General features: G+C 38.5%; 1 protein-coding gene across 8 annotated transcripts in view; it reads left to right on the forward strand.

Moving 5' to 3' along the window:
• The window catches only part of DAAM2 (dishevelled associated activator of morphogenesis 2), a 232,472-nt gene extending 209,850 nt beyond the window's left edge, over positions 1-22,622 (forward strand). For all 8 annotated transcript variants that reach the window (XM_088145491.1, XM_088145498.1, XM_088145510.1 and 5 more), the window contains 3 exons: positions 3,927-4,058; positions 12,884-13,054; positions 15,970-22,622. In XM_088145491.1, coding sequence (XP_088001617.1) covers positions 3,927-4,058; positions 12,884-13,054; positions 15,970-16,188 — 522 coding nt within the window. In that variant the 3' untranslated portion in view covers positions 16,189-22,622. The remainder of the gene's footprint in view (positions 1-3,926; positions 4,059-12,883; positions 13,055-15,969) is intronic.
• The last annotated feature ends 3,658 nt before the right edge of the window (positions 22,623-26,280 follow it).

A 26,280-nucleotide genomic window follows, 5' to 3' on the forward strand; every position in this document is an offset into this window, starting at 1 on the left:
AGAACAGTGAAATGTTAATGCCAAGCTTTACTATATGTTTCCTGCATGTTTCATTTACAAGAAATGGTTTTAACACAGGATTGTAACATTTACCTAGTCACTATATAGTGGGTGAACTAGCCATTGGTAGTGCTCTATGTTAGTAGACATAGGATATATTCAAGGCATAGAATAGTGCTTTTTCCCCTTAGACCTGTAAATACTATGCTCCCATGTGAGGTTACTTAGGAAGGGTGGGTAGAAGGGAAAGTGATAACACTCCCTTGCTCTCACTCCCTTCCTTCTCTAGTAGATTAATCTGCAAGATCTCAGCTGATTGAATTAAATTGTTTTTGTTTTTATTTGCTGCTCCTCTGTTTACCTGCAAGTGGTCATTTTAGTCCTTATCGTTCTTTAACAATTTTTTGTCCATACAGTCTAGGTGAGAGGAGTCCCTCGACTGTGCTAGATTTTTGGTACACTAGAAATGGCATCGATTCCTTGCAACTCCTGAAGGGCAAAAAACCTAGAGTATCACAGATCAAGGATTATTTTCAATCATCTTTAGTCTCTGTTAGACACATCCTGCCTTCTTTGTAACATACATTCAGAGTAAATTTTGGAATCCATTCCAAATTCCACTGCCAAGTTTAAGTAACACCCTTTGCCCTGTTGCTGTTCTTCATGCTACAGATTAGAATCTCCCCTTGACTCATAAGTCCTCGGAAAAGGTATGTGCATGGGAGATACAGGTATCAATCCTTCTAACAGGAAAAAGAAATGCTAAAAGGTATGGAAAAGTGCCTCCAATTCATTAAGTCCTCCTCAATGTGTATTTTTAATACACATTTTGAAGCCAAATCTCATAGGGAGTCAGGCAACGGCGAACACTTGGTCAGTTTGTTTGCTAACCCTGAGAAGGTAGTTCTCAAACACTAGGTGTACTGCTTGACAAGCTCACTTTGCCAGACCCCATCTTCTAAAACAGGCAGAATTTTTAACTTCATAAGAAAGCCCTGTGTGTCCCAGCAACTCTGTGACGGCTGTTTTGTGAAAGCAAGAGTTTGCAAGAGGTAATTCTTGAATGGCAAACTACTTGCTCTCAACTTGCCCAGTGTCCTTGCGGTACCTTCTCCTTCCTCTTCTTGGCCAAGCATTTTTTCCCATTCATGCACCAGTTCCTTTCCCTCCCATATCACTTTATTATTATTATTATTATTTTAAAACTTGGCAGCCAACGTCTCCCTGTGTAGCTCATTCATTTCACTTTTGGGGGGGGTGGTATATAAAAACGTAGCAATGTAACAACAATAGAAGGCCGTTGTTGGGAGGAGACGACAGGAAAAGAAAAAAAAGGTGCAACTGTTGACTGCATTCCAACATGTTCTCACCACAGTCCTGGCACTGACAGTGGAGAGGGTTCTTCAAGGCCCCTTCTTACAAACATCAGACTAAAAATAGGTTCACAGTCAGCTGCTCACAGAGGCACTTTGTAATCCGTCGCTTCCCAGGGTTGGCAGCACCATTTAAAAATGAGATGTGAGCCCAGCTTTGAGAAACTTCACAGACTACAGCCAGCAAGGCAAAGTAAATCAAAATGGAAAGCTGTAAACCCTCGGTACTCTTTATGAGGATAGCTGCCAAGGCATCAGCTCTCTTGCCAATGGCATTTGTAACTTTTATGGGACTGGCTTTGCTGTAAAACTGTTTCAGACTAACAGTAGAAAGTAAGATTTTTAAACACATGTCTTAACTTGGGCACCATCTATAACAGTGCAGTGTTGGTTTCTAAGTTTTTTGTCAAGGCAAAGGAGAGAAAAAACAATGTCCTAAACAGTGCCCTCCAAAGGTGCTTATTCCAGTTAAAACTGAAAGTAGTAAATAAGCCATTATTGTAACAAAGCCATCAGTGTTTATGGGTTGTCAAAAGAGCTTGCTGCCTCACCTTAGAGGAAAAGGGGAGTAGGAAAAAGAGGCAAAGCTACTTACTGAACCCTAACAAAATACTGTTGTAGCATTGGGGAAGGAAGTCCTGTTGCTTGGTTAAAGAGGTGCAAATGGATCCAAATTCAAACTCTAGGATCTCTTGTTAGAAGTAGGATGGGCATGTGTCTTAATATCCAGATACGCATTGTTAGTCATGGTAGGCAATAATGAATTAGATGAACCAAGTGGTTAAAGGTATAAGGCAGTTTCTTCTGTGTTCCACAATTTTCTGGATTTCCTCCCCTAAATATGATCAGGTTCTTAATGCTTCCATATAAATCTCTGTTCCATTTTTCTCCAGGACCCTACACAAAGAGATCACCTTAAAATCTTGTGGGGTAAATAAAACTCTGTGGAATGGGTGAGATCAAGTGAGATTCAATCCAGTTCCCCTTAGTCTGCACTCCTAAGCTGCTACTGTATCAAACTTGAATTGTGAGCTCAATATCCAGATTCACAGCAGAGTCCTAGGCAAATTATTTATTTATTTATTTATTTTTATTTATTTATTAAATTTCTCCCCCGCCCATCCCCCCCAATGGGGGACTCTGGGCGACTTACAAAAAACATTAAAACCATAAATATATATAAAATACATGATACATCTAAAATTTAAAAACAGAACTAAAAAAGGAAAATCCAAGAAGATGGAAAATCGGGCTGAGGACACTATGGGGCTAGCCATCGCCCAGCATGAAGTATTCCCTCCCCACCCCAGGCCAAGTGACAGAGCCAGGTCTTCAAGGCCCTTCGGAAGGCCAGTTCCTCTGGCAAAAATGAGAAAAAATGTAAGAAAAGCAGCAGGTGTAATCTCAAAATAAGAAAAATTAACCAAAATCTAATGAATGTTTATTCTAATTAGTTGGAAGGGGAGTAGAGAATCAGTGTTCTGTTCTAGTTGAATGAAGGCTATGCAGAGGTTATAACTTATATGGTAAGTTTACTAAACTTTGCTCGGAAAGCAACAGCCTTGAAAGGAAGCGGATAGCAAACTCTATTTGAAATTGTCCTTGACTGACCTCCTGAGGTCATTCAGAACATTTGCAAGTTTTTTATAAACATTCAGACATTCTAAAGCACATTAGGATAGGGCCTTTCATGTTGTCAAAATTGGAAAGAAAAGTAAAACTATATTGCATGGTGGCAAGCTTTCTGGTGTTCAAGAAGTTACCCCTTAAATGTTATCCTTACCTCTTCCAAGTGATTTATTTTGCAATTGACTGTTAGCAGAGGATAGGCTGGGATTTGCCATTATCTTATAATCATAGATATAATGCTGTGCTCTCAGGCTGTCGGTAGCTTTTTTGGTGATATCCTGATCATTCTTGTCTTGAGTCTCTTCCCAGACTACTCTTTTTTTCCTCCCCTTTTCATTGCCATCGTGCTAAGCTGTAATGTGATTTGATTAATTTTGACTCTCATGTAAATTCATCCAGTATAGATTGCAAATCACAGTTTATGGTTTAGTTACATGTACAGACAACCCATAGCTTGCAGGACACTGAATATTTGTGGTGGCAAGATGGCTGATCTTCAATGATGCAATTTTTTTGGTTACAAATAGAAAACTACAGGTGGAAATGGATGCAGTAAATTTCTGTGGTGCAAAACACACCCATTAGTGTCTTTAAAACTGCCTGGAAGCCTCCCTAAAGGACCAAGACTGTTTAATCCTGCCATTTGGTAACATCACTGCATCGCAGGACATGCCTCCTGCAGCTTCTGAGGCAAAAGAAAGAAGTTTCCACTTCTGGTTTGGTGTGATGTGTGAACCTAGCCAATTGTGGTTTTCAACAACTCTAGTTAAACAAACTGACTTGATTTGAATATGGGAATTATGTTTAAAATGGGTTTAGTCACCATTTTTTGATATTTCTCCCAATCTTTAAGTGGTGTCTTTTTCTATTGTTACCTCTCTTGCTAGCTACCAGTTCGTTCTTCCAATCTTTCTCTTTCCATAGGAGCTAGATTATCAGAAGAGACGTATGCGGGAACCAGGTGATAAGTTTGTCCCAGTCATGAGTGACTTTATCACAGTAGCCAGTTTTAGTTTTTCTGAGCTGGAAGACCTTCTGAATGATGCAAGGGATAAGGTAAGAAATACATTTTAAATGGTTCAGTAACTCATAATACAGGGTAATGCCTATAGAAAAACTCTGGTGTTTTTCATTTAGAGGGGTGATACGTAGTACATATATCAGTTTTTCACTACTCAGTGGAATGACTAAAGCTGGACTTTCAGTTCTACAAGCATCTCCTTTCAAGACATTAAGCACAAGTCTTTTCTTATTCTTCTTGTCCATTTCTAATGACAGTCACTGAGAATGTGGATTGTCTGGTCACGCTTTGGATTCAGCCCTGAACTGAACTGTGTGACCTCCAAATTGGAACAGATCAAAGTGGAAGCTCTTCAGAGTGATGGTGTGAAGAACATCTTGTGATCACTGCCATACATTCCTGGAAAACAGCCAATGAAAGAGAAATAAAATACAGTTATCATGCATATGCCATCATATTTTAAGTGGAATTGCCCTTTTAAGTGGTTTCATACTAGAACAAAATTTGTAAATAACAGGCAACTTCACTGAAAGATGACCTACAGTATAAACATTGCTGTGACTGGTAAAGTACATTATTATTTCTGACCAGGAAAATCCATAGCATTTCTAGAAATGTGGATTGCGCCCCCCAAAGGGGTTCATAAAGAGAGTGAATGGAGGGTCAGCAGAGAGTGCCTTCCTCGCAAGAGGTTGACTGCAAAGTGACAATTCCAGAGCCCTGTATGAAGCCTGAGTCTACTTTTTTTTAACACATTGCCTCATGATGTGGGGAAGGGGACAATACCTTAGTATAGCGAGGATGAAATTACAAGACTGGAGGGAGGGATTTAAAGGAATCAAATATCAGGCTGTAAAGGAAACACAGTGGAATGTGGCTGTTATCTCAGTGCAATTGAATAGGGGAGAGACAATGCTAGGAACAACTTACAGCCTGCTGTTGTTTTATAAACTCCAGCATTTTAAGAGCAGTTTAAGAGAAACTGATATAAGGCATGAAAGCATTCTCTTCTCTTCTCTTCTCTTCTCTTCTCTTCTCTTCTCTTCTCTTCTCTTCTCTTCTCTTCTCTTCTCTTCTGACTTTGTTGAATGAGAGTGGCTGTCTTAGAAATAAAAACTAAGATTTCAGGAATCATGCAAAAATGAGCAAACTCAACCTTCCCATTTCTTAACAAAATAAATAAACATTTTAATTTTATAAAGCTGTATAGTTTTGTCATTGCTCTACTTGACATATAGAGTAATATGCAGTTGTTAAAAATAAGTTGTACATTTATTTCTTGCCCAACCCTAACCCCAGTTTTAGTTTAAATAAATCTAGTTTTATTTATTCTTGGGGGAGTTACAATATTGCAGTTTCAAAACTCCGGCCATAGAGTATTGATCTAAAAGGTTGATTTCATCAAACACACACATGAATGAAACATTTGCATTTGCAACAAACAAAAAACTTCCAGTGATGAAGTTCAGTTATACACTAATTTTTTAAAAAGGGGGTCTGCTGTCATACTTTAACAACCTAAATGCATTCTCCATTTACAATTGATCAAGTTATGCCTTCATTTCCTTGTCTAAGTCTTCCCCACTCCTTAGGCAAGGGTGGTGGTGGTCCTACTAGCCAATAGGTAATCAGAATATCCAAATGAACCTGTTGTAGGCTGCATCTGATGAGTAAATAAAGGATTAAAAGCAAAGAATATGTGGTATATAAATTATTGGTGTGATCTGTATTGTTCTTGTTCCAAGGAAAGCAGGAACAAATGCCAACTTCCTAGCATATTACCCCAATCAAAACAGGACACTTCCTTCTGAACTGCGGTATATCAGGTCCCCAAAGGCAGCTTTTAATGTAACCTAAAGAATAGACTATTATTTGCTCCTGACTAGAAGCTGGCACTATGCCCTTAAGTCCCTAGGGTGAGGGAGAAACCTATAAAGAAAAATTACAAAGGCATGAAAATGTTTGAAGAACAAGTCAAAATGTAAATAAGCTCTAAGCATGGCAAATCTTTCCTTCTTTGCTAATGTAATAAAGGCTGTTAAACAAAGTAAGTATACCCTCCCTTTTTCTCCTTTATGTTAGTAGCTTGAAAAAAAGATGGAAACCCATCTTTTTGATGGCTGAATTAGTATTATTCAGTAATTAGATTTTGTGATGTTCAGTTATGATTTTGGTTGCTTTATACATTAGAGCAGAGGGGACGAGTATTGTTTATAACTTGTGAAATGTCCTGTTCTTGGCAAGTGGTACAGGAAACTTCATTTCAGTCTCATTTTGAAGACCCCTAATGGTCTCTCAGTGTAGCATGATTCCTTTGGACTGTACCATCACATATCATAACAAGTACAAATAAGGAGAATTAGCTATCTATTCTCTGTCCTGCTATTCTTGCTATGTGTTATTTGATGTGTGGCTCTTATCCAAATTTGGCTTACTACAGATTGATGTTTTGATTTACATCATTTACACTCTGTTTTTCAGTCTGAGAAGTACCCAGTGTAGCTTGCAGAAAAGTAAAAACACAGTAATTCCTACCCTCAAGTTTACAATTCAGAAGTCTTCATAAGTTATAGTGTTAGTATAACAGCCTGGCAACCCTAATTTTGCCCCAGTTCCTGTAGGTTTGGCCTTTTCTCATCTCAGGCCAGAATTTAGGCCACCTCATCCTTTCTTTCTTACTGTCTGAAACTTAGTCCCAAGCCATTGTAATCCCATCACAGTTCATTGGTGGCTAAAATTGGTAGTATTTTCCCCTCCTTTAGGTGAAATACTGTGTGTTAGTCTGACCAGCCAGCTTTAACTGTTGTTTGTAGATTCTTACGCCTAGATGCAGTCCTTGGTAGAGATACCTTTATCTTGGGAGGGAGAAGGAGATAGACATAGCTACTCATTAACCAAGCATTCCCCTCAAAAAGAACTACCCAACCATATGGGCAATACATTTTGTCAGCCACAAAACACGTAAGAGAAGAATGAGAATCGGGACAAGATATCATTATGCAGACAGGATTTGTGTCTATGTAGCTAAAGTTGGGTTATGCTAAGTCTAAGAAGGCATGTCTCTGATGGAAAAGAGAAGAAACAGACAAATAAGACAAATGGTTTCTGAAAACAAAATAAAGAAGAAGGAGGGCAAGAAGTCTGTTAATGCCAGTAGCATATACAGATGTCAGTTCTTCACTGTCTATTGCTTCTTTGCTTCTGTTCTCATAAGGTGGTTAGTTCCATTAAAGCGATAGGTTTCAAGCTTGGTTTACATACCACTGAAACATGAGATGAACTCTCCCATCATGAGATGAACTCTCCAGACTCTGGGTAATTTCAAGGAAACCAGTGGTCCACCCAGTTGTGCTCTCAGATGCTGCTGCTGCTACATGGGCCCCAGTTTGAACTTACCAATGCAGTATGATTAGCCAGCTGCTAAATCCAGTCCTGTTATATTGTCTTCTGGGACAGGACAGGATCTTCCTCTCTCTCTGTTGTTTCAGAAAGTTATGCCATAACTGTCTCTTCTCCAGTAAGTCTGTTTTTGACACAGTTTGCCTTGCAGTGTTAGAATCACAAGGTCAGTGCAAATGTGAAAGAGACTCTTCATTTGAAAATGAGGAAATAGAAATATAAAAATTAAATACACATTGCAGTTTATCTGGCTTTACTCAGAATTAATGTATTTTATCTTAAAAAAACAAGTCTGTTATTTCAAGCTGTCAAACGTGTGTCTAGGACCTCTGGGCTAATATAGTATCAACTTGAACCCTAGTGTTACGTAGGGCTTTGCTTCCCAGACCCTTCACTTTTTGTTTGGTTTCTCTTCATTAACAGGACCTTTCTTCTTGCTTTTTAAATTTCTATTTCTTTCTGGACCGAGTAGCCTGCCGGAGTAAAATGTATAACTGACAAGCCAAAAGGAACAGTGAAGGACAGGAGCCAAAATGTACAGTCTCTCAGAAAGGCCTGGCCTTTAGTGGGAATGTTACCTGTTGACTGAATTTAGTTTCCAAGGTAACTGGGAAGAAAGAGATCATCCTTAAGTTAGAAATCTCCCTTGCCAGATTTCAACTGCCTTGGGATCTCCTATTGAACCATGACCTGCAGTTTTGTATCTGTTTCTTTTTAGCACATCACAGATGGAGGTACAGTTTTTTTACTTGGGACTGCACCTGAAATCTATCTCTGAATGGACAATATGAACATTCAGCTTTCCATGCATTACAGGGTCCTTCTATTGAACACTTTTAAACCTACCTGAGAACTTGGTCACTGTGCTTCTTTTTCCTATGACGCAGGAACCAGGACTCTGTTTTGAACTTTATATAGACCTTCAATATTGTCCATAAAAGAGGGAGAAAATACATTTCTTTGACACACTAAGGATTGTGCCTTGTAGTGCAGCAGCTTTATGGACATCAAGACCCATTTCTCATAACAAATCATATAGCATAAAATACCATGTAAAAGTTTTCTATTTATTTGTGCTGATTCAACATAAAGATAGTCTTTCCCCTTGCTATCAGTCTCTCCAACACATTGTACACTTTGTTTTCTGGAGTTGTATGGATTAAGAAAGTAAAGAGTTATTTTAATCCAAAACAGGATTTAATCATACTAGGGAAGGAAAATCAAGTTCCTGTTTCTGCTAAGCTAATTAAAAAGTATCTGCACAGCAAAGCCAATCGTTCCTGGATGTGGCTGAGTACGGATTTGCCAGCATAATGCTCTCAATAAGAGATGTTTAATACTAATTACTATAACATGTCCAATCATCTCTTACTCCCTAATGTCTTTTTGTAGCATGCACACAAGTACTGTGCTTCAAGGAGCTTATTTTGAGCTTCTTTGGAAGAGTGTACAGCTTTTACTCCTCCTCACTTAGCTGCCTTTGGACCCAGGAACTGGAATTTTCTATCTCTAACAGAATCTAAGCCAGTGTTTCTCAACCTTGGCAACTTTAAGATGTGTGGACTTCAACTCCCAGAATTCCCCATCCAGCCATGCTGACTGGGGAATCCTGGGAGTTGAAGTCCACACATCTTAAAGTTGTCAAGGTTGAGAAACACTGATCTAAGCTATTTCTTAGGATTGGTTTATTTTTTCCTTTTTATTTTCCCTTCCCATTTTCAGAATATTAGGTGGATGTTGTACCAAACCAGATGTATTTCTCTGGGCCCCAAACTCCTCTAATCTCAATGGAGTCTCCATGAAGTTGTGAGCGTTATCTCTGCCACAGAAACTTTTGCAACTAGCCAGTAAAGATGGAGGCCAGACTATATACTGTAGAGCTTCCACAATACTGTTCCTTTTGAGTTTTAGCAACAGAACACTCACAACAAATGTGATTTTTATCAATGGAAATGGCACTTAACACAAAGTTTGGTCATTAGGCTAATAAGGAAGCATTACCAGTGGAATTACATCTATTTCTGTATGTGGATCTGGCAAAATAAATGCCAAGGCCTATATGGTGGGGGAGTATATTTTTGAAAATTTGGTTTCAAACAGGGATGGAAACATTTCCTTGCTCCTAGGGCACACTGAAAGCTTGCAATCATCAGTAGACCAAAGACAGATTAGCTCCCCCTATTCAGGAATTTTGGTAGTGTGTGCAAGGACTAAAACTAAATAGAGGAGCCAAACCATATTTGAACATAAGCCCCAGACCTTCATATTCTCTTACACATTGGCTCCCCCCCCCCGACCTTCTATTGGTTGAGCATGAAGGTCTGAGAAGGGATTCTGAGCATGTTCAGCTGTATACATTTGGAAGCTTTGTGCAGCTGTTAATCCTGCTTATCCATGTGCCCCCAGCTCCCTTTCCGAGTAGTACTACTTAAGTGACAGATCCCTTCTCATCAGTTGAAAGCTAAGGTACATGGCCAAAGCATTGTGATTAAAACATGGGTTAGATCTGTAAGAGCAGAGATCATTAGGCAGCTTTGGTGTGATTATGTTATTATGCAGTCAATTTACGTTTCTTTAATGTGCAAATTTCAGTCCACCTTCGGTATAACGTCTTTACTATGATACTGTCAGTGAGCACTGACTCCTGATGTGTGCATATGTCAAAACAGTTTTGACACAAGTACCCAATCAGTGCACAACTGCTACATGAAACTATTGCCTTCCTCTTGGACTTTCCAATGCATGCTCCAAGGCAGCTGAATTTGTGCATTTTGGGAAGTATTGTGCTTGCAGTAGCCATTAAATTGAGAGAACCAAAAGGACTGAAATCTGCTGAACAACAGATATATGTAAAAGATATCTAAATCAAGAAGAAATATGGGAAGGCATGGACTTAAAAAAAAAATCAAATTCTTGCAATTAATATTTTTCAACTCAATAAAGTTTTTTAAATTTTGTCATCCTTTTTCTTTACCACCTCAAATAACAGTTCTGCACTCTGGCACATTTTCCGTAATTGTGTTTTCCTTCTAGTTTGGGAAGACCCCTTCCCTCATTTCTTTAAAACTTCCTTTCCTAATGGTATTTCTGCAGCCGCTTAATTTCATTGGCATAGTATCCGTGATTGAACGCTGCTGTTCCTCTTTCCACCTCTGTTGAAACAACTTTACAAAATGAACAACTGCCTAAACTATTTGCTTTGGCAAAAAGGAAGTCACTGGAAAGTTTGGTGGTAGGAGGGTTGCTGGCACTGAACTCTACAGGCCTATTATGTCATAAGATGAAGGAGTGATAGCTTGGAGAAAAATTATTTATTTTAACAAAACTACATTTATATCTCTCGGGTTACAAAATTAAGGGGCATGTCATCCATATTACCAGGCAATACATTTAAAGGTCTGGGTTTGATGGCCATCTTAATAATTCCCAAAGGATTTTTACTGAGTACTGGGGAAATGAAATTGCTGTAGGGAAAGAATCAGGCAAAAATACAGATATGGAACGGCAAGGAGAGGAACCAAGAGCCATGGATGCAGAAGGACTGTTGCTATATCCAGAGCTGAACAATAACAGAGAAAACTGTTTTTGGATTGGTAGAGTTAAACAGAAGTGAATTAACAAAAAAGAGGGACCAGAATTTAGCAGGCCTTCTGAGCTACAGAATTGCATTGCAGTAGAAGGAAAAGGGTCACTAACTCCAATGTTGACAGAACCTGCCAGTGTGTAATTTCATCATAGAAGCCATTGAAGATCTAATAGAATTTGTGAGATGGGACTTTCTTTCTCAGCTTACATCGGCAGATCACTGAACACATCATCACTGTAGCCTCAGTGCCAGGCAGAGGTCAACATTCAAACAGTTAAAGGTTTAAAGGTATATATTATCCATGAGTAAGCATCCATTTAGTAGCATTTCTTCAAAAATACTGCGGCTAAATTACTAAGTTGTCATGTAAACTCTGCCTTATTGAGGTTTCATTTTTAAATATTGCTTGAATAACCACTGATTTATAATGGTATTTAGAAATTCTAAAAACAAGCCTGTTATTCCCCCTCCAAATGCTGGCAGCCTTCATTCTTTCATAGGTTTACTATTCCTATCAAAGAGACAAAATAATATGGCTGTTTGTTGATGATTGTTGGTGTGAGACATGGAGATTAGATTTTGGGTTTGAGATTTAGATCTGGGCTATAGTTGAATTGTAAAGATCCCATAATGGCTTTGAAGGTTTGTATCTGGAAGGGAAAGAGCTTGGACAAAGTCAGATGCTGTCTAAGCATTGGCCAACATCTCTACTGTTTCCTTATTGAGATTAAAATGTTTCATTTTAAAAACAGTCCCAAAGTGGAATGATACCCAAACTTCTAAAGTCCTCACCAAGTTCCATTGACGTTGTTGATGTGATTGTATCTTTATGGGTTCTCTGCAAGTCAGAAAGAGAAAAGAGTCATGTTCACTAGTCTGCATCATCCAAAAGAAATGGTTTAGCATCACGTCTGAATGGATAGCCTTGGGCTGTCAGTTTTCCATCAAGCCAGAATTTATGTTCCCTGCTTATATGGAGCAATGAACTAGGAATTAGTTTTTAGACCTTTCTTGCCAGAGAGTTCCTGGTTTGTCTAGCTGCTCACCCACTAGAAGAACAAACAGGAATAACTGGAAAGTATGCATAATAAACCAGGATTCTCTGTCATTCTGTTTCATTGTTTTGTGTGAATATGATGGAAACAGAAATTAAGAAAACTGCTAAATCCTCATGGTTGATAGCTTCAAGATTTCTTATAGCTAAATGGAAGCCTATTACTTGTGGTGCCTCCACTTTTTGTCCAGTCTAACATAAAAAATGGTATTACTACCAGTCCTGGATTGTTTATGTGTTCTGCTAAGTAAGCCCCCAAACTGCTCTGCAGCAGTCTAAGTGTTTGCACATTTGTCCATTTGATAATGCTTAGCATCTTATCTTTCTGAAGTGTATATTCTTTTTCTGGAAGCTTTTCTTAATGTATGCATTTTCCTATGCAGTTTTCCCTAATCTAGGGAAATTGCACATTAAAATCCAGGCGTTTGTGCATGGTTTTACCCAGTGTACTTCTAGATAATATTTTTAAGTTGCATCACAAAATTTAGGAAAGTGCAGTTTGATGAACAGGTACATTCCAGTCTTCGGTCAGTTCCAAAATTATAATAAATAATATATAATATAATATAATATAATATAATATAATATAATATAATAAATCCACATAACAGTTTGGATGGAACAAATGTCTCATTTATCCTTGTTGAATACTAAGGATTTCAGGTGCTTGGTTTTTAAATCTTGAAAGAGTCTCCAAGAGAGAAACAAAATACAAAATTTATAGTCTGTATGATATTAAACACTTCCGCTAACAGATGATAGTATTTTTTCTTTTCCTTTTAGTTCTAATTGCCAGAAATTTTTCTTCCTTTCTTCAACAGTATGCCAAAGCACTGAAGCATTTTGGAGAGAGTGAGGGAAGGATGCAGCCAGATGAATTTTTTGGCATCTTTGACACCTTCCTGCAATCATTTACAGAAGCTAAGCAAGATCTGGAGAATATGAGGAAGAAGAAAGAAGAGGAGGAGCGCAGGGCACGCATGGAAGTTATGGTGAGGACTCAAAAGTTAGAGTAAAAAAGTGATTTTTTTCAGAAAAAATGACTTCCAGAATGTCTTGGGAAGTTAAGGGCAGTGTGAACAAAAGGTTATATTTTCTTTCAGTGTAATTTTGCACAAGCCAGTTCACAAGGTGGCTTGTATCATTGCCTTTCTTGGGTTCTTCTACGTGTTGCCTTCTTTAAGTACTGCACATTTCTCTAGCCTCACTTTTGTCCTGAGTGCCATAGGTCCATGCATCTCTTCGCCATTTTTCATATGGAATGTTTACCCACCTCAGGTTATCCTGCAGACAGTAGGGACAATGCAAGGTCTTTTTCTTAAGAACTTAGAAGTCGGCAGAGAAAACACTGGAAGGATTCAGTATCTTACAATGAGAAATATGGAAAACACTTCCATAATTATTATTTTATTTTGTTATAATCATATTATTATGATTAAAATTATTCTTTGCCAAAAGATACTGCATTCTATTTTTGTAGTTCGTAACATCCTATTTGTTTTTTCCTTGAACTACATCTTCATACATCTTTAAACTTTCATCTACTGCACATTATTTCTGGCATCAGAATGGCTAATATATTGTTACTGGAGAGTTGCACTTCTGACTCCTGACTGTTCTAGCATTCAGTTTGTGTTCAGGAACCATGTTATGTTTTACCTTTTTGTACCTGAAATTGTTTCCCTGCCCACATTTACTGCTCTTGGCTGTATATTAAGCCTTAAAAAACACAACTTTGCTTTCTTCTAAGCATGGCTATCACATATTCCCTCCTCTTCCTGTGGCACAATATTTCTCTTCTCCTAAACCTCTTGTTTCCATTCTTGAAGTTACTAGCATTTGGCGTTGGATTGAGCCAAACTGCACAAGAAAATGAAGATACAGGTTTAGAACATTTTTTTCTGAATTTTAGCCAGTAGCAGCCACAAGGAGATAGGAGCTTTTCTTGGAGGATATGGTACAGAGAAGTTGACTGTTCTTCACCAAAGCGCTATCAGTTCCTCCCTCTACCCCTTCAAATTTCTAATGGTCAAAATGTAAAGATACAGAAAATCCAGTCACAAATCTTCATTACATAGCTGTTACCTCCTATGCGATAAAACTTGTCTTGTAATTAATCAATGTCTTTTCTTAATTGCTTTCTTTAATACTATAGCTTGTAGTATGCTGCCTTCTTGTTCTGCAGAGCTGATTCTTTTCACTCTAGTGGGATCCATATTTTTCCAAGGCTGATTATGCTTCTGGAACCTTAGTTCCTGGCTTCCTGGAGGTTCACGTGAACCAATTTCTCTTTCTAATATTATAATGTCTTAATCTTAGAATAGCTCCTCAGGATTCCTTGGCTCCTTTCAAGCTATCAACACTGAAACTTAAACTGCACTGGCCACTCCAGCCATAGAAGAATGGAGTTTCTATCCTATGCTCCAGTACTTTCCTGTTTGCCTCAACATTCAGTCAGATACATTTCAGAATGTGTAGAGAGAGGGAGGTCTGCTTCCAGTAAGTTCAACAGGTATTTCTTTTTAACAGTGAATTTACTTACAGTTGTTCCTAGCTTAAAATGTTAGGACTTTTCAGCTTCCTAAATGGAGAACAACAGTGAATAGTTTTACAAAGGCTGAAATTGCTGAAGAATTCCTTGCCAGCCAGTATGGGAAAAGATGGCAAAGCCTTCTGCTCAGAAATGAGAGGTGTTTGTTCCCAGTTCTGTGCTGCGGGTGGCCAAGGTGTGATTATTATGATCTGCCATAATATTACTGATGACACTTGAATCAGTGGGATCTCACATCTACTGAAATCAGTATACTCAAGATCACATCCTTATACCCACAGTATTAGTAGTAGGAATTCTCTTTCTTTCTTCCTATTCCTCCTAAATGTTTAATCCCATGGGGAATAGCCTAGAATAGAAGCAGCTGCCCTGTTTCTTCACTGAAAACCATCCTTAAGATCTAATTAGACTTTTATTTTAGTCTTTTTTCAAGGAGTCACAAATTTCTCTCCTTTTCTCTACCATTCCTTTATCTTCCCAGTATGTACTTGAGATAAGTTAGGGAAAAAATGGTTGAGTCTGAAAGGAGATACAAATCTAGATACTCTTGGACTTAGTTTGGCAGCCTAATTACTTTACCTCACAGGATCTTTTAAGTAGTTTCCAGAATAATTCACAAATTGTTTATGTTCAATCCAAAGTTGTCTTGCTGGCTTTAATGAAACCATTGTTGATACAGATGTGGTTTGCAGGCTAAGTCACTTTTACCAAAGGTCTTTTTCCAGTTCCATTTTTGCATACTTTCATTCCAGGCCCAACATTTAAAGATGCCCCATGTTCTGAGGGTAATGTTAAGAATCCAGTGTTACTTACATTTATTTACAAAACCCACAGGGTGCCTAACAAACAGAGAAAAAGCAGCTAAAAGTTCAGTTTAGGACTATAAACCCCAGAGAGCAAACTCTGTCTTATTCTTGTTCTTTGTAAGTCACTCTGGGAGCTCTTTCAGTGGAAGAACAGGTTAAAAATGCTTTACATAAATAAATAGCACAGTGCTTCAAAACAGCAAGGGAAAGGAAAAAACAAACTCCATAAAATCCAAACCAAGGAAGCAAACAATGTAAGACAGCTATCATCTTTAGATGTATCTGGCTAGCTACCGTTAGAAACAGGATGCTGGGCTAGGTAGCTTTTTAGTCTGATCCACAAAAAGTTATATTTAGTTTCTTGTAATGTTGAAGTTTTGAATTATCCCAATGAATAGCTGAATCTAGGATGAGCCCCCCAACAAACAACTACTTATTAATGTCTTTTTAAAATTATTATTAATAAGCTTTGTTCATTTTCTTAGTGCACTTTCCAGTCAGCCACAATATTAAATCTATATTTATTAAATGTGTATGTATTTCTTAACAGCTTAAAGAACAGAGAGAGAAAGAGCGGCGTCAAAAGAAAGCAAAGGCTGGTAGTATCTCTGAGGAAGGAGGAGGAGAGTTTGACGATCTTGTGTCAGCACTGAGATCAGGTGAAGTTTTTGACAAAGACTTATCAAAGCTCAAGCGCAACCGTAAGCGTTCAGGGAATCAAAATCTGGAGACAAGCCGAGAACGAGCAGTAACAAAGCTCAATTATTAAATATGGATGGTGTGCAGATTACAGAAAATGGCAAAAACATGACTGCTGCAACCAAGAATCAAACAAGATGGTGAGACTGTCTGAAATCTTTCTGCAGGAAGCTTATCTAGTGCCAATGGCTTTTTTTCCAGGATGAACCTATTCTCCTGTCTTGCTCTCTTCCATATTGACATAATCTGGAATGGTAGTAAAAGTGCCTCTCTAGTGCCCAAAGGATTTGTCTCCAAAACTTTCCTTTTGATTGATGGAATTCCTTCTTGCTTCTACTACAACTTCACTTGGGCCCTTTTGACAGAACAGAAATCTTGGGGGCTTTTTGCACCAGTTACTTGGGGTGGGTAGGGGTAGGGGGAATCATGTGCCAAAGTGTACACATTTTTTAAAAATCTGCAACTTGCTGAGAAAATGCAAGACAGTCTCAGGATGGTTCTGAATTCTCCTGCCATTCTTGGTTTGGCTTGCCTTCAAGAGTGAATTAGTGAGTGGTATTATAGTGTTGCAGTTCTGTTCTTCCACTAGATTTCCAAAAGGCCATTGACTTTGAGAAATATGACATTGGTCTCAAGGACTGGTATTTAGTGGTCTATGCCAAGCAAGTGATGTTGCGTCAGAGGAAGTAGCTAGAGCTACTGTTTCGGAGATGGATAAAATGTTTGGGAAACTCACTTTTTTCACTTGAGTGGTTGGAAGTGTGCTGAATCTTTATACCAAGTTGTGAGAAAATAGGAGGAACCATACTCTAAGAGTGATCATCATTAACCTGAACCTGATCAGTTATCATTGCTAAGCAATGTAGTAGGAAAGGGTTTGGGCCATAGCAGTATTTCCATTTGTAAAACTGCATTATTTTGATAGCACAGTAACCTGAATTATTTGAACTAATAAGATATAGGAACTAAAAAAATACACAAATGGTTTGTCTGATAGTTGAAAAGGAGAATCCTGTCATTTATTGGAAGCCATGACTCAACTGGTATGGAAGCTTTTCATTCTAATAGACTGGCCTTCTCAGAAACTACAACACTTCCAACAACAACATCTTCACAATGTTAGGTTATTGTAAAAATAGCACAATGCATCAGTAGATGACTGGAACATTCAAGGGTTTTCCATCATGAAGGAGTGACAAAGAATTAAAATAAATGTCAGACCCAAAGATTGATTACCCAGTGCATCTGAAAACAACTCTTGCAGTGGCAATAAATAAATAAACAAGCAATTTATCATGTAATAATAAATTGTCTGATATGCACAGCCAAAACAGAAATATGCACATAGAGCCAAATAATACTTTCCTGTTTCATTGTTCTTACATGGCTGTACATTAATAGAACTATGCAGTATAGGAGGGTTGTTGTTTTTTTTTTTAATCTTATGAATTGAGCAGTTGTTCATCAATTCTCAACGGGACCTCAGGAAAAGAGATGGAGTAACCTTGAGTGTGAGAAACATGGAGGCAAAGTTTAAGATGATTTTTGAAAAAGCTTTTATGTGAGTGCAAGTCCACAGAATTCCAGGGATTATAAAAGATGCTCCAATTATCACGTTGATTACCTGCTTTTATTGATATGAAACAGTTGTGTAGATTCACGTTTATTTCTGTAAAGTAGAAAATTCCTCTCTCTCAAGCACAGTCTAACCAGACCCCTTCAAGCAATATTACATGATTCCCTAACAAATATTGGGCTGAATGTTGGGAACCCTAAACAAAAATGCTCAAATCTTTGAAAATAATTGTCTTATTTTTGTATGCCCTGGTTTTCAGTGCCCTGGTTCTGAATTTCCCTGTTCCTGACATTCCAGAATACAGCATTTTTGCATTACATGCATAGGGAAGATGATTTGCTTTTACAAAAAATCTCTGTTGTAGGACTTCCTTTTTTTGGAAATATCATTTAGAGCAGTGTTTCTTAAAGTGTGGTCCTAGGACTTCTGGGGGTCCCTCAAGACCCTCTCAGGGGTCTTCAAAATCAAAATTATTTGCCAGCCTATGTTGAAAAATAATACAGTATTAAAATCCCATCAAACAATCATGAGAAGCAGTGGTGAATGCAAATTTTTAATATGGTAAATATTGATAAATATAATCTATACATACAAAAGCTCTTTTGGGATCCTCCATAATTTTTAAAAATGAGAAGGGGTCCAGAGAGAAACATGTTTAAGAAACATTGATTTCTTTGGTTCCTTCATCACATGACAAATTGACCCAAGTCCCCTTTCCTTCCTTTTCCTTTTCCTTTTCCTTCAGATCTGACTGATTTGGTCCTAAATCTTCTTGAAGATTTACAGGGTTGTAGTTTTGGGATTCTCTAGGATGATCAATTAGATATTTTAAAGAAAATGTGAATGCTACATCAAGCTTCTGGCTGCTCCCTTTGGTAGAAATGTAGCATTACACCATGTATGTTGCAATGTGCTATCCAAGTGAGACTGAAGCAGTACATGCCATAGTGAAAGGCAAGCCCATTTTCCTTGCTGTAACCCCCAAATCTCAAGATTACACATTCTTCAAAACAACAAACATTGAGTTATATCACTCAGTACTACCAAATACCTTATAGAACTTATATACCACAGATAAGATATACTCCAATTCAAAATCTTCATCTGTGACTCCATTCTTTCCCATAAAGTATAATCTGATCCATGCTTATATAAGTGTGTTAATAACATAGCCATGGCCTTTGTTGTTACTGCATTAAGGAACCAGGCTAAAGAGAAAACAGACTTGACTACATGTTTGAATAAGCATGGCGTTCTCAGGTGGCCATTCCTGACACAGGCATCCCCCAATTTAGATGGTGGGGAGGTAACCCTGATATCTGGAAGACACTTAAGAAAAAATACTGTGCCCTATAATACCTTGGGTAACATTAGAAATCGCCTTCCTTTCAGCTAGGTGGCTGTCAGCACTAGTGGACCCTGCAAGAGCCTGAGGAGGGTCCCAATTATCAATGAGGTACTTGGAGCAGAAACAGGGAGAATCTGTGTTCAAATAAACAAATGACCATTTTTTTCTATGAGACAAAGCAGTCAAAGGAAGTTCACGTGATAGTTGGAGAGAGTCCGAAATTTGATTTCTGTCCCCAACCTCTGCTATGTAATGCCTGATTGTTTTTTTCTTTTTTAACTACTGGTATTTACATCCTTGGTTCTACAAGATAAAGTCCTGGAGCATCTTTTCACCTATCCTGTAAAATCTACAGCAATCTGGACTGGATATTTGTAGGGCCCAGTGGTTTCAATTCTATTCCTTGCAGAAAGAAAATCTTTTCATAGCAATATCTTGCAGTCTAGGCCGGTTTAGTATAGGTTCTGTGGCGCGTATCTAAAAATAATATAAAATAGAATTACACTTAACGATAAGATTCATTTCATTTGTAACAAGGGCTTGCCATATTTTGAGTCATTCCTTTACTTGGGAAACGTCAGCTCCCATGAACAGTTGATGGAATTTAGCAGCAACTTCCCATGACCTCTAACGTCTATTTCAGATTGTCAGAGATTAAAAAAAAAAAATAGTTGGAGCTGAATTCCATGATCCAAAATAGGAGTTGAAAAGAAAAGAATAAAAGGATCCCAGTTCAAACCAGGTTTTCTCAGAGGTAAGATCTATTGATAACTTTGGAGTTTATTTACCTCCCACTCCCCACCTGAAGTGCAGCCTCTCTCTCTCTCTCTCTCTCTCTCTGTCATGAAGATAATTGGCAAGGTCCATTGGCCCTTGTCTCCCAGATGCCCATGGCTTCTCTTTGACTAAATGAAGCTATTGCTGACATTTGCGAATCACATAAAGATGCCATCTCATGGGGGCTTGAGGCCTGGAAGAACAGCATGGATGCATTGGAAATAAATAAAAATAGCAACAGCAGACCTGAATCCACTTAAATCCATCTTTCTTTCTTTTTTACTGTAGATTGTTGGAGGTTCTTCAGCCAGACTCTGTAGTGCTTTTTCTTCTTTGTTGATATTTGGCAGTTCCTTAAAAGATAACCCCAGTAGTGGAATTTTGCACTGCAAGGTCAGCAACTGGGGCCTGTAGGAGTCCACTCGAACTGCACAGATGCCCTATGGGCATATGCTTGAACCATGTGCATGTCCCACATGCAGCTTGAAGCAGAGAAGTCCGTTTCTCCATCCCATTTTCTACCCCTCCCCCAGAAGTCAGAGAGAGGACTGGACCTTGACGTCTGTGTTAATGCAGATAACAGCTGTAACATGTTATGCTCAGTTTATTCTCTCTCAAGAAGGGAACCTGAGAACATTCACTCTGAAATAATATCCACATAGGGCTGAGGGGGAATAGTTCCTACATCAAAACATCCAGAGCAAGTTTAAATGGGACAGCTCCCTTGGTGTCCTGAGCAAAAGAAGAGATGCCAAGTGCCTTTTTTGCTTTTCTACATCTTGCTAAAGTTCTCAAGCAGTGACATAGCAGCTCATTTGACTGTAAGATACGACAGCAGTAGCTTTCTGGCTAAGAGGCCAAGCTGTGGGTTGCCATAGTAGAGGGCAAACAAAGTCAGTAACTTTTTAAACGTTATATTGCCTGACTTAATTGAGGTGGCCCAATAACAAGATGAAGCCTTTTGTGGAGATCCTGTTCGATATGAATTAGACAATTTTCACACAATGACACATTTATATTCCCAAAGCCTAGTTCCCTTTTTGAGGCTTTTTGGTGATAGGTTTGTTCTTTCTCCTCCACATTCTCTTGACTTTTTATGCAATCCGGCTATTTCTAACAGGGCTACACCTACTGCAACCCAAGGGTTAAATGGTTAACAAAAATAAGAAAGGGAGTTAGGGTTGTTCAAAGTGCAAATCATTTGGGATGCCTGCAATATAGAGAAATAATTACTGGAAGATGCACTTCTAGCAGAGATGGATGCTTTTAAAGGCATTGCTGAATAGCAGTGATAGAAGTAAGTCACCAGAGTTCTGGCTAGTAAGCCCACTCTGCTTATTAGATCTGACCCCGATTCATCTATGGCTATCCAATGCAGTCTTTTCTCTTTTTAAGAGCAACCTACCAGTCATACAAAGCGTTCCAAGTTCTTTAAGAAATAATAAAGGTTGTTTAAGTCTCTCTCACCCCAAATAGTTGTAGCAGTGTGACTTAAAAGAGGTACTTCTCATTAGTGAGATATTTCCATGTCCTTTGGAAATATTATGGGCCCTGGTGCTGCATCTGGGGCAGAAAAAAAGAATGGAAGGATTTCGTCATGGGGAATCTCAAAGCTAGACTGCTGCTTTTGGTAGCTTTGTGTTTGCTTTCCAGGTTGAAACCCAAATTGCAGCTGAGAATTTTATATCCTGCGAGGTTTGAAGAGAAAGGAGAGCATTTGTACAGTTCTGTTATGTACATGATGTATGCAGTCTTGTTTAATATTTTTTTAAAGTTTTAATTAAAAATATAAAGTTTTAGGAATGTTTTAAGGGAAACCTGTAAATGCTATACCTCTATTTATTTTGCCATGTTTTAGTTTGCTTTTGTGTGTGTGTGTCTGTACACTACGTTGCAGCCATGACTATTGAGACTGCACCAGGGCATTATGAGTAAACTGAGTGATGTCTTGCTACTCCTTGGACAGAGCAGACAAGGGCTGGGCATGTTCCCTTTTATCCTTATACCGCAAGTGGGCCGTGCCTCTCCAGAAAGGCACTTTTCTTTGCTCAGAATGGTTTATATTCTGTTTTTGTAGGGTATGGTGGCCATAGTGATCAAATGGATTGCCAATCAAATCCAAAGTGTGAAGCAATGTCAGTCCCGCGTAAGTGACACATGCCACTGACCGGTGCCTTGGTGATGTTTAAGCCTCAAAGCCAAATTGGGGAGGAATTAGCGAGGTGGCAGACCCTTCCCCTACTCTTTTTTTCTACCTTTTTGTAGAAACGTCTACACAATATGCAATTTCTCTCCCTCTCCTTTTGCTCATGTTCTAGGCAAGAATGTAAGACTAGATCAAGCACTTGAGATGGATTCTTACCCAAGTGAGTGATTTTGGCTTACCTAATAGTTCATGTTCAAAAGTGATGACGGGGGTACTATTGTTCTCTCCCCTATGAGCACAGGAATAAGTGGAAGAATCCCACCCTTTTATCAGTTAACTAATCTGCCTTAAGCAATCTTAAACATCTGTTTTTAGAGTGTCCCGTCCACAACCAGTAAAGGGCTCCTTATTCTTTGTGTGGATATCAAGTCACTCTCTTCTAATGCTGTGGTGTCTCCTCATTTGTTGGTCAACTTAATTCTATACCTGAATTAAATGTACAAATCCTGTAGCATCCTTTTTATCTGCACCTTTTATAAGAATATAATGTAATACTAAAAAGAAAAAAAAAGATGTTGCCCCTGTTTATTTCAATGAGTTATTTTGTTAGTGGAGCCAAATATATTTAAGCAATAAACTCTAATAATATTCACTAAACTTATTTATTCTTTGTTTTTCATTTCATAGAAACATCACTGCATACAGGGTGGATTGACACTTTCTGTTAATGCAGCAGTCTCTAAAACGTATTGGGAGGGTGGGAAAGAGAAACGCTTGAAGAACGGGTACACTTAATCAAGACACTGTTTTGAAAGAACAACATTCAGATAAGAGAATTAATATAATGCCAAAGAACAGCTTTCTCCAACCTTATGAAGATTAGGGCAGGCTGCCACTAAGAATTGATTTTTCAGTTCTTACAACTCAAGCACTTTTGTATTCGAACACCAACACAATATGTGGTCACACTGACATTGGCATTTTTTTCTTTATAGATTATTACAGGGACATAAAACACATTTTAATGGAGAACAATGTTAGAACTTTGCTCTGGACCTCATGAAATTGTCCCAGGTCTTGACAATTAGGTTTCTTGTACTATCAGCGTGTTGTATATGTAAAGCACACAGAAAGTAAATAGCATCCATTATACAAAAAGAAAGAAGGGACACTGGGTCAAATGTATTAATAGAGTGGGGAACAGTGTATTAATAAAGCTCTACCCATTTCAGTCTTGCTAGTACATCTTCATTGAAGGCTACCAAATCTGAATTGTAAAAATTTGAATAATGGTTAGAGAATGGCTAAACGCTGCAGAAAACCCTGTACTGCCATCTAGTGGTCATCTGGGACTTTTGCAGTCCAGAGCTGGTAGCTCTACCTTAAGTAACAAGATGCTACCAATAGAAGAGATCAATAGACACATAGAAACTTTATAGACCATTCAAAGGAGACAATAAAAAAGCTAAGAAGGAAACAAAAAGACCAGAACACATCCTCTCCAGCAGCCAACACCCAGATAAGCAGGGATTAACAGAAGACAATCAAGCAGAAAACAATACCCTGATCAAGGAGAAAACCACACCCCCACCAAAACTGGCAGGGCAAGCTACTGTACATAAATGGAGCAAACCCCACATTCACTCGCACTGATGATGTTACCTAGTTGGGTAATGAAATGTCTACAAGCAAACAACCAAGCTCAGAGAGTACCAGGGATTCCACAAACAATATGTTAATCAGGAGGCCTAACTGCAAAATCTGAAAAGATGTTTCCAACAATCAACTATAGCCAGCTCCCCAAATTGTTAAAATCATCAAAATAAAAATGAAGGATAAATGCCAGTCAACATTTCTGAATAAAAGCATCTTCCCCATGAAGAATGCAGGTGCATTCATTTCATGCAGAACACTATCTCACCTTAAAATAGTCCACTAATGGAATGTCTGACCTCTCCGATACTGCATCCATGGTCCCCAGTGCAGTTCTTGAGAAGTCAAAAGGTCTTGCCTATAAATATTTCAGGCTCAGGTTAGTTTATAAAGTCAGTAATCTCACAATGGAAATCAAAATGCAATGAGCATGGGAGCACAAGAGTTCCAAAAGAAGACACTCAAACCATCCCAATAAACATACCCTTATGATCATTTGTTCTTCCATGGGCAATAAGAATCACTTCAAGAAGAAGATCTGGTTTCCTGTTGCCAGAACCCTGAGACATTTTACTTGAAAGAAGGCACTTAGCTGCAACCAGGTCCTTTGCTAGGTGGCAGGCTTAGCCATAAAAGAAAAAGGAAGAGAGAAGGGGGGAAAAAACCTTCTATTGTAAGGAAAGGGTAAAGTGGAGCTGGGAAAAGCAATATGGGAAAAGAAGAAAAGAAGGCATAGGAAATGGGAACATGCAGAGCATGTCTATATACTGGGGAAAGTGGTCCCAACAGTTTATAACTGATCATGCTCTCCAAAGCTTAGTGATGTCTAGGACAACAAAAACCTGTATGCCCACTCAGTCCCAGAAAAGATGCTTGCCCCATCTTTACCAATACATTTCCAAGCCACACAGGAATCATGTGAATGTTGTCCCATCTAGCAGGAACATCTGTGTATTGTCACATTCCTGAATTTGCTGGTGATAAGTAGATCCCTTCACTCACCGATAGCCTTCCAAGCCTCTGCCAACTATACAGATGTTTTAATGTTTTTATGGAAACCTTGTGAATAAAATCTTCCATATTTGGACTAGTTTGGATGCCTCCCTTGATGTAGAGTTAGCTATGGAGTATTTAGTATTGTGCTGTTAGACTGAATTAATTTCAAATTGCAGTACCATGGAGTGTGGACAGATTGCCCAGAACAGTACATTCCATCACCTTTTCCTCTAGATTCTTGTCCTATTTGGATTCTAACTTCTAGCTGGTCAGCTATTAAAGGTGCCTTCCTTATAATCACAAATACCTCTCTCAGGAAAAGTAGGATGCCTCCTTGTTGAGAGAAGGCAATAACTAGACCCCTTCCTTGGATTTCTAAATGATGGGTAGTTATAGACCAGTCTCTGAACATTGAGAGAATGGTGGCTTGCCACCTGCAGACAATCCTGGAGAAAGCAGATTATCTTGAATAATTTCAGACTAACTTCAGAGTGGGCTATTGGATTGAGATGGCCTTGGTTGGCCTTATGGATAATCTTTGGGAATTAAAAGAAGTTGGTTCTGTTGGTTCTTTTGACTACTCAGCAGCTTCCAGTACCATCAACCATGGTATCCTTTTGGATCAACTGAGAGATTTGGGATTAAAGTATATGAATTTGCAATGGTTCTGTTTCTCTTTCACAGGTAGATTTCATATATCACTTGGAGACATTCACTTTCCAAAATGGAAGCTATTATATCATATCCCTTGGGGCTGCATTCTGCCTCCAGTGTTTTTCAGTATCTGCATGAAATCACTAGGGGCAGTCATCAGATTTGGAGCTGGGTGCTATCAATAGGCTGATCATACACAGATCTTGTTTTGTTTTGTTTTGGTGACTATAGCTATGTGTGGCTCCCCTTAATACTTGCTTGCAATCCGTAATGGGCTGGATGATGAAGACTGAAACTGACTTCAGACAAGATGGCAGCGCTAATTGGAAAGAACCATAATTCCAGAAACACAGGAAATGTGTCTGTTCAGAATGAGATTGCACTCTCTCAAAAGGAACAGGGACTTTGGGATGCTTCTGGACATCGTTCTCTCTCTCTCTCTCTCATTACTTAAATTGAGAAAACAGGCAACAGCATATCTCAGCTTCAACTGAGATGCCAACTATGCCTCTTTCTGGAAAATAATGATCTTAAAATGGTGATACATGAGCTGGGAATCTCCAGCCTTGATTATTGTAATGCATTCCCTGAAGAACTATCTTTCAGAAGTTTCAGCTGGTACAAAACTTGACAGGCAGGAAGAATACAAATAGAGCGTTATGACACCATGAAGTGCTAGCCTTTATTGCTAAAGCCCTATGCTGTTCAAGACATATGCCTCTCTCTAGATGAACCTCTGTGCTTATTAAGATATTCTAAGATGACTCACTCACAATTGCCATGAGTTTATCTGTCAGCGACTTGAAATTAAGCTTTCTCTCATGCCGACCCAATTCTTTGGAACTTCCTCTGGTTTTTTAAAAATCTTTATTAGCTTTTTTAAAAGCCTTAAAATACATCTTTTTGGAGGCTTTTAACTGTTCTTTGTCAATTTACTTGTTTTATCTCCCATTTTAATTGTTTTTAATGTCTTGATTTTATTTCATTGTGTGTTTGCATGTTTTTACTATAA

This window comes from Python bivittatus, unplaced genomic scaffold (assembly GCF_059951505.1).
Source record: "Python bivittatus isolate LINGU-HERP-01145 unplaced genomic scaffold, Pbiv_v1 ctg000020_np1212, whole genome shotgun sequence".
Lineage (NCBI taxonomy): Eukaryota > Metazoa > Chordata > Lepidosauria > Squamata > Pythonidae > Python > Python bivittatus.